The 12,386-nt window shown below is 36.6% G+C and overlaps 1 protein-coding gene across 2 annotated transcripts in view; it reads right to left on the bottom strand.

Annotated features, from left to right (window-relative positions):
- Positions 1 to 2,251: 2,251 nt before the first annotated feature.
- The window catches only part of LOC100555294 (neurabin-1), a 57,142-nt gene continuing 47,007 nt past the window's right edge, over positions 2,252 to 12,386 (bottom strand). The window contains exons 17-19 of one of the 2 annotated variants that reach the window (XM_062969179.1): positions 10,491 to 10,610; positions 7,857 to 8,045; positions 2,252 to 3,497 (exon numbers count right to left, since the gene is read on the bottom strand). In XM_062969179.1, coding sequence (XP_062825249.1) covers positions 3,330 to 3,497; positions 7,857 to 8,045; positions 10,491 to 10,610 — 477 coding nt within the window. In that variant the 3' untranslated portion in view covers positions 2,252 to 3,329. The remainder of the gene's footprint in view (positions 3,498 to 7,856; positions 8,046 to 10,490; positions 10,611 to 12,386) is intronic. The other variant, XM_062969180.1, reaches the window with a different exon arrangement.

Genomic DNA, 12,386 nt, shown 5'->3' with positions numbered 1-12,386 from the left:
GGGGAGCTGGAGCTGATTTGAACCTCCGACCTGTCTGTCATGAATCCTGCTGGCACAAGGGTTTAACCCATTGCAACACTGGGGCCTCCTGAATGCTTGTAAGATGGCAATAGCGAGTCAAATTCAGATCATTTGGTCTGACCCTAAGATTTCTTTCTAAATTGCTTATTATACAGAATAGAAACAGTCTTTAATGTAGAAGCTGAAGGCAAACCGATGGTCTGTAGTGATGTTAGTATGGTGTGTGCCTCTGCTAATATAGCTTGGAATGTGACAGGTTGTTGCTGGGACTAGAAACCAATTTTCTTGGCAGTAGTTCTCCATTCATTAGTCAATTCTAGTTTAAACTTGAGATTTGCATGGAAGAGAACAGCTCCATCAAAAATAAATCCACAGTCAATAATTTTGCTGTAGTAGAGTGCCCCGAAGAGTGCAAACATATCTTTCAAGCACAATTCTTTCACATGCAATCTGCATGTTTCGACTGCCCCGCCAAATCACGTTAAGGCTAAAGATTATCTTAAAGTTTTCCTTCAAAAGTCTGTGTAGTTACCCATAAAAGTTGCTGCTATGTGTCCATACAAACACCATAGTTAGCAATTCAAAAGACCATGACAGTGGTAAAATAAAATTTCATCTCCATTGTTTCCAAATGGTTACCCTCATGATTTGCTGGACATTTTGAGAGGTTTTAGTTTAGGCAGCATTGATAACTGGATTTGATTTTGCATGCTGTAATAACCACTTAAGTTCAGAATTGATGATGAAGAGATCCTCCAAATCTGATGAAGGGTAGACCAGGAGTAACACATGATTTGTAAAATATAATGGACATGCCAGATAGAATCTGGGGCAGGGGGTCGCTTGCTGAACATCTTCCGGATTGGGTTGTCCACTGATTAATGTAATTGCTAACTTGTAGTCCCGACACTTTTACCATTGTTAACATCTGAACTACAAAGAACTGAAGAAAAGGCACCTAACCAACTCTTCTTATAAAGATTGGTTCCAGAACCCTGCACAGATACAAAAATGTGGATGATCACGTGCCTTAATATTAAATGGCAGCAACGTGAAGGTACATGCTTCAGTCTTATCTGCTTTCATATTACTGCTATTTAAACAATATGTGGTGTAATGATCCAGTTAAAGTTGTGGACCTGGAGCCTGTGGATCTGGAGGAATGCTGTAACTATTGGTAGAACTATAACTTTTGTGAAATTCCCCACAAATGAATTTCTTGGTGTTCAGAAACAGAATTGGGACATATCTTTTAGATTTCTCCAAAATAACATAACTGGGCACTACTATCAGCAGTACATGGAACTATGCTAGGAGCACCTTGATAATGGAAGACCCACTTTTTGACCTAGCAGAGAAGTGTGGAAAAAGTGCCTGCAAATGGAGAAGTTTCCTCAATCTTTATATTTCACTGACTATAATAAACAAGGGAGTAATCTTCCTTGTTTATTATTATACAGCCCCCCAAAAATATTGGTGTCTTAGTTTTTAAGTCTGTTCCTGAGGTGATTAGAGATGCTGATTCAGAAGACTGCATTGGAATGATAGCACCAGCTCTAGTTTCTTAGACATGGATATCATGATTTTCTATGGACGGAAGATGGCATATGTTCTATATCTCAAAAACTAGAGCTGAGAGGTGAAAACTGGTGCCATTTTTTGAATCAAGTGGTCAAATATACCCAGAAACAGGTATAACATTTGATTCAGTCTCTGAGACAACACTACCTCACAACACTATTCCTGGACTTACCATAAAAATGCAAAACCAAAAATGGCAAATCATACTGAAACGAATGACGTACAGTGGAAGTTGACGGTCTAACTGTACAGGAGGATCCAGAAAATGCCACTTCTTGAACATTTCTAGGTCTTTCAACGCAACTCTACTGTTAACTTCAAATGGAAGCATACCAAAGTATTGCACTGGAGGATTTAGAAAATGCCTAGAGAAAACACATTTTTTCAGACAGAGATACAGAAACTGTGGGTACTGATCCCATGATTACAGGGGCTGAATTACATTAATACATTTTTATTTCCCATGTTTAGTTGAACTCAAGTTATATAAACCCTTTAAATCTTCCATTTGCAAATACTTGAAATATAATGCTCTTATTTTTTTTTTACAATTGGTTGCTTTCAACCCATTATTTATTTTTAAAAAATTGTCAAAAGTGCATGCCACTAACTCATATTATATATAGCAAGTACATTAAAAACTCCAAAGTTTCTCTTGTTTGAACAAAATTTATTTCATTTTTCAGAAACGTCATTTTAATGTAGTGATGTTGCTCCAAGAATAGTTGGCAATGTTTAACACTATTTTTAAAAAACAAATGGTACTCATGAAAAGGAAGACTTTTATAATCTATAGAATAATGTACAATGCAGAAACTCAGTGCTTCATTAAAGTTTTCTCAAACCATGTCTATTTGTGGTATTATTTTAAGCCTGGAAGACCAACAGCGTTTTAAAATGAGCAAAAATATGATTTTGGTCCTCAGAAATCTCAAGTAGGAACGTGTAATGCATTTATTACAGTCTGATCTCGTTCATCACTTGAACTATAAAGCCTCTATATAAAAATGTATAAAATGGATCAGTAAACTTTGAAATCCTGTTTCAACATACTCGGCAGATTAGAAACATAGTGTTATCTTATTTTAAAAAATAAAAAATGCAAGTCATTAATTATATTACTACAATAAATTTTGAAATTAAAACAAACTCTGGAAAATACAGTATTTTAAATGCTTCATTACATTTGATTAAATTAATTTTCTATTTCTTTTAAAAACTTAATTATTCTCTATACACTAAGGGCAGCAAAGTATTTCCAACAGAACTCAGTGATCTGATATTCGCTTTATACTAGATATCACCCAACATTACCTTGTAATTTATGTCAGATTCTAATGTTCAGAAACTGAACATACCAATCCCAATAGACACTTCAGGGAGCTGGAACAGTCAGGCACATATATACATACATTGCTTATGATAAAATTAATTTACTGTCTATTAGTACAAGTTAATGCTCTAAATATAAAAATTGAAAATATTTCATTTAATGAATCATACAAATGAGGGAGGAAAGGACATTGGAGGTAAAAAAAGTGTATATTGAAAAACTTGTTTCCTCCCTTCCTACATTCCCAATTATACAGTAATATACAATTATTACACTTCTTGAAGCTGAAGTAAGGTCAGATAAAATAAAAACAATGAAGCATTATACTGGGATTGCTCCACTTTAGCCCTTGAAAATGCACTGAGTACATAGTTGTATATATCATTAACTCACTTTAGCAGCTTGATTCTGCAGCGACTACTATTCTGCCAGTTCTCCGAACTTCCTTCTCCTTTTTTTGACACTTTTCTTTCTGCTTCTCCATCTTTTCCTGTGCTTTTTTAATATCTTTAATTTTCTTCTTTATGGTTGATCGGTCATTTTGACTGGAAACTCCCAGAGCCTTTAAAAATATATATTTTATTAAATTACAAACAATAACCATATTTTCAGCAAAACCAAGCACCCTTTACTGTTGGAGGTGAATCCTCAAAACAATCTATTGGACATTCCATAACCTATTGCAAAACATTACTTATTGCATAAGCTATTGGAACATAACTGAATTCAGTATTTTGGTAAATGTGAATCTCCATGAATATGTGGAGGCCACCTTTGGAAAACCACTAGTCAAGAAGAGCATAACCTTGTTAGAAGTCCACTCTTTTAACAAGTTATATTCACAAGCATTAATGTAATGACACACAGGTAACTTCAGTTGTTAAACTGAAGAACCATGTCTTTTAGACTGCCAAGGGTAAAGGCATGCCACTACAAAAGTTGGTTAGCAGAGGATGATTGTTTCTTTGAAGTTGAAGTTGCCCAAAAGATATACACTCCCCTTTAAACCTCTTACTTAAAACTAGCTGTGACAAGTCACACGTAGCTGAGGCAAATTCTGGTGGTATGGAAAATAAAGTATTGAGGAAATTGTGGTAATTAGTATGTTATTTCCTAAAGCTTGTGGATATACAGTATTTCTGGTTGTTCCTTTTTTGTCTGTTGGAGGCAAGTATGAATGCTACAATTAGCCAGAATGATTAGCATGTAATGGCCTTTCAGCTTCAAAGCTTGGCTGCTTCCTCCCTGGGGGAATCCTTTGTTGGGAGGTGTTAGCTGGCCCTGATTGTTTCATGATTGTTGCAATATTTTCTGTTCTTCTATTTGTGTAGATGAAGAAGTATCCATATGCAGTGCTTGTGCATACACACCCAAAAAGAAAGGCTGTGCCCCTCAGAAAACAGAGGATATGCCAGCTTTGATGAAGCAAGGCTATTCGGTGCTATTCATACTGGCCATCAATGAATTCCCCTAGTTAGGAAGCAGTCAGGCAAGTGGAGTTTATATCCCTGTGGAATAATGTCCAGGGTGGGAGAAAGAATTATCGTCTGTTGGAGGCAAGTATGAATGCTGCAATTAACCAGAATGACTAGCATTTAATGGCCTTTCAGCTTCAAAGCCTGGCTGCTTCCTCCCTGGGGGAATCTTTTGTTGGGAGGTGTTAGCTGCCCCTGATTTTTTTTCCTGTCTGGAATACTATTTTGATTTTAGAATTTTTTAAATACTGGGGGCCATTTTCATGGGTCACAGCAACACAATAATAATAGTAATAATGATGATATTCTCCCCCCTCAAAATACTCCCATACAGAAGCAGTACAGCCCACCTCCTCTCATCGCGAAGGCTCGAGCCTGAGGGGGAAATGGGCCAGGAAAGGGAAGGAAGCCACAGCGTGGGGGATGCCACGGGCTGTTATCCGCTGCAGGCGCCAAGCCCCACCCACCTGGGCAACGTCACCAACCTTTCTCACACATGGAAAGGATCTCTCTCTCTCTCTCTCTCTCTCTCTCTCTATATATATATATATATATATAATTATATACACATATACATATACATATATATACTAAAAGAAAGATTAGTGTTAAATGGACTCCTGAACTTATTTCTGGGATTGTAAGATAACATTATCAATATATAGCCTGCTTCATAGTCAGGTGGATGGTAATGATAGAATGTCCTTCCACATGTAGTAAATAGGATTATCAGTTTAAGCAGCTCAATACTGAATTGGTAGAAATCCACAAACAAGTTGGTCACACCAAAACTAAATCCCACTAATTACAATGAGTCAGATCCAAACTTAAATCCAATCATTTCTGGAGGATCTAAGAATGACACCTTTGCATTTGTCCTTACAAATGAAGGGGATTTAAATTCTATGGATAGGAACCAGTGATCTGAATATATTTTAAAATATTCTTACTGTAACATTCAAGTCAAAATCTAAAGAATCAAATCGGCGCTCAACTGTAACTTTGGAGTTACACTTCCTAAGAGCAGCAGTCTCTTCTACTACCATGCAAAGGCTTAACTCTGAGGGATCTTGCATTTACATTGTGGCACAAGAGCAAGAGAAACAAAGCTCTTTTTAGACACAAATAAGCTCTTGGATGCACCTATAGCAATGTAAGTGCCTGATGTTAAGTCCAGTCGTGACCGACTCTGGGGGTTGGTGCTCATCTCCATTTCTAAGTCGAAGAGCCGGCGTTGTCCATAGACATCTCCAGGTCATGTGGCCGGCATGACTGCATGGAGCGCCGTTACCTTCCTGCCGGAGCAGCACCTATTGATCTACTCACATTTGCATGTTTTCGAACTGCTAGGCTGGCAGGAGCTGGGGCTAACAGCGGGCACTCATCCTGGGATTTGAACCTGGGACCTTTTGGTCCGCAAGTTCAGCAGCTCAGCGCTTTAACACACTGTGCCACCAGGGGCCCCTAGCAATGTAGGAGAATATTGGATCTGCATTGCAGAGATTTGGATTCAAATTTTTACTGAACCATCAACGTCACTGAGTACTAGAGCCAGCTACCACCTTTTAGGACAACCCAACCTCGCCTGATAATTTAAAAGGATAAATCAAACTTCACTCATAACATTCTAATATTTTGAGAGGAAGGAATTGTTACGAATTCCATTGATAAAACTACTCAGTGTGTTATGTGTATGTATGCTTTCAAACTGTCTGTCATCTTATGGCAACTCCAAGAATTAACACTATTTTCTTAGGCAAGGACTTTTCAGAGGTGGTTTTGCCATTGCCTTCCTCTGAAATGAAGCCCACAGTATCTGGTATTTTCCCAATTCAAATACAGTAGAGTCTCACTTATCCAACATTCATTTATCCAACGTTCTGGATTATCCAATGCATTTTTGTAGTCAATGTTTTCAATACATTGTGATATTTTGGTGCTAAATTTGTAAATACAGTAATTACTACGTAGCATTGCTGCACATTGAACTACTTTTTCTGTCAAATGTGTTGTATAACATGATGTTTTGGTGCTTAATTTGTAAAATCATAACCTAATGTGGTGTATAATAGGCTTCTCCTTAATCTCTCCTTGTTATCCAACGTATTCGCTTATCCAACGTTCTGCCGGCCCGTTTATGTTGGATAAGTGAGACTCTACTGTACTAAACAAGTGACAGGATTTGATGCCTTTAATATACGCTGGAAACAACTTGAATGCACACAACAACAGTGTAGTATAGTTTTCAAACAGCAGATGGCAATATAGGATAAGACTGGAAATATTTTTCAGCTATTTTCAACATGTGAGCATTCCATACATTTCAAAGCTCCCTATTTTTATATCAACTACAAAATCTTTTTTAAAGAATTTGGTTTATGTAATAAAAAGTAGGCTGTACAGTGTTCCCTCACTACTTCGTGAGGTTCACTTTTTGTGGATTCGCTGTTTTGCAGTTTTTCAATAAACTCTAAAAGGCTATTATAAATCATAAAAAAATTATAATTTACAGCCTAAGGAAGGGAGGATGGAGAAGCCAAAGGGAGAGAAAAGGAGCCCAAAGGGCAGCAGGAGGAGAGGGAGGTGATTTATCAACACACGATTGGCTGATAAAGACTTAAAATAGTGTATAACTACTAAAATAATGTATAAATATTAAAATAAATATAGCGTCCCTATTTTCGCGGATTTTCACTTATTACGGGGGGTCCTGGAACCTAAACCCAGTGATAAGTGAGGGAATACTGTAATTCTATATCCACATACCAGGAAGTAAGCTCCCACTGAAACAGACTATATAGATTCTTACCCATCCTGCCCCTCTCTTCTCGCACTATGTATACCCACAATTATTTTCCACTGGTGGGATATTCTTCCAATGTTCTTTTGGGTGCTACACTGGTTTTTCACACCTGACATGCCATGGGATGAACAGGTTACTCACTTCCAACTGTGATTCTTTATGTGTGTATGTATGCATGTATATGTATGCATGTGTATGTCCGTGTGTATGTGTAGATAGATAGATAGATAGATAGATAGATAGATAGATAGATAGATAGATAGATAGATAGATATTAATTTAATTTATATACCACTCTTCTCCCCCAGGGGATAGATAGAAAGATATATTTTCTTTCTGTGCATAGCCAGTTGGAAACCTCTGGAGGTAAGCTGAGTGTTTTTGCATGACTCTCTAAGTTGTTTCTTGAGTAATGAATTACAATTAATCAGTCTTTCATGCCGAGTATGTTGTGCACAACTTCAGGTTGCCTGTCAACTTATGGCAATTCCAGACACAGATACTTGTGCATTAGACATTGTTCCCCATGATAATTAGTTTTACACCCAATGAAGGGCAGAAAGTCAAAAGAATTTCCTTGTGCCATGAGAAAAATTCTGTGTTGCCAACCATAATAAATACTATTGATCTGAATTGAACTTACCTTCAACTTATCACTGTCAAGCAGCATCAACTGCTGTCCATCAATATTCTTGACTGTGAATTCTGCAATATACTGCTCCATGTTCATTCCCATGAGCCAATGGCATACTTGCTGGTTTGTCCATTCAGAAATGGGTCTACTGTGCCATTGGTTTTGTTTTCCTGTGGTTGATGGCTCATCATCTGAAGTCTGATCAAGAAAAAAGGCAAGCAAATCTATTTAACAAACAGTTATTTAACTTACTGATTGTAATAAAAAATATCTAGTATTGTTAATGTGTAAAACCCTAAAAGATTGACAGCATTTTTGTAAGCAGTAGAATTGTTGTAATGGCAGTTATGAACACATAAACATCGTAGTTACGTTGGCATGCACCATCTCCTAGCCTGACTACTCCCTCCCTATTCTCACTTCCCGGGAAGTGGCCGATGTGAGCAGCAGGGATTTGTTTCTCTACTAATTGGAAAGTAGCTGGCCAACACGCCATGAACAATCTGTGGTGTGACAGCCAGAAGCAAGATTCCTAGTATAATTCCCCTTTGCTCTGGAGATCACTTGTAAGAGGAGGGGTGGGACATCCATCTAATGCAGCGGCTGCTCTTCGTAGGCAAGGACTGGGGAAATTCATGGTTCATATATATGCCCTACACTAGGTAGAGATTGTGAATATGAACAAATTTGTAATTGCCTTTAAGTTATATAAATAATTTACCTTGTAATTACTTTGAAAAGCAAATATGTAAAATATTAAACTTCTACATTGGTTGTTATAGCATAAAGGTTGCCACGGGACAATTCATAGATCACAGGGGAAAAGACTGAAGGTACAGTATTTGTCTAACTTTTCAGTTACGTATCAGTTAATAAATCATTAAGGTGCCTAACAAAGCTACCAGAAAAAAAAATCCTCATTGAATTTTCCAAGCTTTTGAAAGATGCATTTTAGATCCTTATCCCAAAGGATTGGCTGCATAAAGGATTTGGAATAATTTCAGCAATAACGGAATGAATTGCTTTATTTAGTAATCAGCACTAAGATTTCTCTATCCTGTTGTCACACATGTCATTCATGTATTATTGTGTTCCAGGGCTCCCACCTGATAACGAGGATAGAGTTTAACCAAACAAACCCAGGATGTGCCAAAACCAGATTTACTTAAACGAAGAACTAAAACATCGAGTTCTTACCAAGAGGTCTGGCTAACAGAACAGAAATATAGCACACAGCTGGATAAAACAAATTGAAGTCCCAAGTTCCAAAGATACAATCCGTAGTAAAAGTTCCAAAGTCAAGCCAGAAAATCAAGGTTAAATTTAAGTCTGAAGTTCAAAGGTACAAATCAAAATTGAAGTCCATAAATCAAGCCAGGAAGTGAGCTCAAAGTTCAGATTCAAGGTTTCAAGATATAATGAGATCCAAAGCAGGATTTCAGAATACTGTAGAGTCCAAAACAGGATTACAGGAGCAAAGTCTGGGTCCAAAAGTCTAGCCTAGGGGTAACAGCCAAGATCCAGGACAAAAGTATCAAAGTACAACGTTAGTGCTACCAAAGAAGATCTCTTCCATAACCCTTTTATCCAAAGGTTCTCAACTGCTGCTCATTTCAGCAGGCCTTCACAAATAATCCTTGAAACCTGAGAAGCATTCATCAAGAAGGGAAGGTCATCTTGACCCCTTTCAAGCAGACAAGTCAGATTAACCCCTTCCAAGCACTTAGCAGAGCCAAACCAGACAAGCTGCTGGCCATGACACACATATCATCAGCATACCCATGGTGGCTTTCAAAAATCCATTAATAGGTTCTCCTCCTTTGCAGTTAAAATGTAGCTTATTTTACTAAAAATATTTTTTCTTCAGTGACATAACCATAATTTTCTCCAAAGGATTTATTTTATAATTGCAAACTTCTTTCTTTTTAGTGGTTTATCTATTTAATTAAAACTACTGAAATGGTAAGCAATAAGTCAATAGCTTTGGCCACACAAATTACCCTAAAGCACAGAGTTTTTTTTCACTATTTGCCTAAATATTTAATTTTATTTCAATTCCAGTAATCTCTACATTTAAATATATAATTAAAATTGTAAATACACACAATTAGAGTATCTAATGAAGTGTTGAATGATGCAGTTTAAAATTTCACAACATATTTACAAATATGTTAGCATTATGTTTAGTGAAGATAGGTAACAATACATACATTAAATTAAGAATTATTAAAGGCCAAATAAAGTATTAACATGTACGGAGTTTGCTTCCAAAAGGTACCAAATCTATCTGAACAAATTTTGCAGAAATTGGGAAAAATATGAATATATGAATTTCTTTTACTATAAAATGCTATTTTCTCAGCCATGTACTGAAGTGATCTGATACATTTTGATAGTTTTTATCTGTACATAATATTCCACTCCTAGCCAACAATATGCTGTCATCTACAACTTATTTTTCCATTTTTGGGGATTTGGTACCTTTTGGAAACAAACTTCACCATTAGACCTGCTATAGGAATGTTTTTAAATGTTATAACAATATTGAAGAAGAAGCCTACCATTTCATTTTAAACAAACTTAAATGGCAGAATGAAGTCTGATGGGGACACCAACAATACACATAGACACACTGAAACTCACCTCATTTGAAGAGAAGAAGGCTAAAGTGTATGAACGCCCTGAAAGATTTGGTTCTGTCACTAACCCTGACAGATCACAACTTGACTTGCTATGGTATGAATCATCTATGACAACTCTACTCTGCAAACAAGTAGAAATAATGCTTTGTTAACTAGCCCCTAGAATAAAAAGACGTAATATTATTATTTTTGAAAATGTCTAATCGTTTGGTGAATTAGTTAGCTAATTACATTGATCATAGAATCACATACTATTGTCACTGAAGATGCAGTTCATAAGTGGTTTGGTTCTTACCAAACAAGTTTATATTTTCAGTGGTGAAGTTATTCCCCAGAGTCCTACATGTGTCTTCGAAAAGCTTGGCTGTATGTTAGAAATGGTTGTTTGAATACAATTTAAAACCCCACATTCTACTAACAATGACAGATTTTGGGGACTCAATTATTCAAGAAATAATTTTCACTGCTGACCTCCACATTTCAGCCCCTTGTATCACATGCCATCCTGATAGGGAGAAAACCTTAAAGGCACAAAAAGTGGAACTACATCTATGGACACATCTATACTGTGGAATTCATGCAGTTTGACACCATTTCAACTGCCATGACTCTGTGTTGTGGAATCATGAAAATTGTAGTTTCCAACATTTTTAGATTTTTCTATCAAAGAGTGCTAGTGCCTCACTATACTACAAGTCCTATGATTCTGTAGCATTGAGCTATGGCAGTTAAAGTGAGGTCAAGCTGCCTTAATTCTACAATGCAGAGACAGGCTAACATAAGATTTGCAATCAGAACTGTTCTGAAGTATCTGCAGCCATTTAATAGTGAAGACTAATAGTAAAAGAAGGAAGTTTCCTTTATACATTGAAGTGTGAATCCCCCTTCCGTGTACAGACATTCTAGTCTGTGTGTCTACTGCTGGCTGAGGATCTGGTGTGCATGTAATGACTGATAAGCATACACTTATACATGCAAGCACAATGCCACTATTTATCTAAGAGCAGCTCTTAAACAGCTGTCTTAGAAGTGCGAAAACAAGTGTTACCAACTCTCCTAGGCTTCAGGAAAGCCTTAAAGACATGGTTGTGCACACAAGCTTTTAATGAATGAGAACATGGACTTTACATGACCTGTACAAAGATTTATTGAGGATTCTGGATGAATGGGTTCTAATCTTGGACATGCTTAAAATTTTATATAATGTGATTTTATTTTGCAATGGTATCTGTTTTATATGGATTGTTGTTTTTACATTGTTTTTAGGCACTGAATTTTTGGCTATTTATTGTAAGCCGCTGGGTAAAAGTGATGTAAATAAATAAATACATTTTCTCCATTGCTCAACTGAACAGGATGGATAAGCTACCACTTTCAAGTAGGCACAGGTAGCATCCTTTAATCCATCAGTCTTTGATTCAACAAATCCCAATCATAGAAAACTAGCAGAATGATTACATATCTATCTTCCTCACAAAGCCATAAAATATGTGTGTGTACACACTTGTACACACTTGTGTGCCTTCAAGTCATTTTGTGACTTATGGAGACCCAAGAATTTCATAGAGCTTTCATAAGCGATTATTGAGATGGTTTTACCAGTTCCTTCCTCTGAAATAGCCTTGCTTAGCTTCCAAAATTGGGGCAGGATCACATTTAGGATATTTAGGCAGGCTAAAACACACTATTATTTTCTCTCTCTCTCATATACATGACTTATACACTACATATATTGTATATACCAACGGGTATATCATGCACACACAATAATCTATATGATATACATAATAATAACTATAAAACATACACTTATAAAAACAACAGTGAACTGAGCTCCTGCAATCCTAAAATTATTAAAAGCTTACAAATAAAATCCATAATTTAGCCTTAAGAAGTA

This window comes from Anolis carolinensis, chromosome 1, assembly GCF_035594765.1.
Source record: "Anolis carolinensis isolate JA03-04 chromosome 1, rAnoCar3.1.pri, whole genome shotgun sequence".
In the NCBI taxonomy this organism is placed as follows: Eukaryota; Metazoa; Chordata; class Lepidosauria; order Squamata; family Dactyloidae; genus Anolis; species Anolis carolinensis.
The sequence above is the reverse complement of the archived record's forward strand: the minus strand, read 5'-3'. Positions and strand labels throughout refer to the sequence as shown.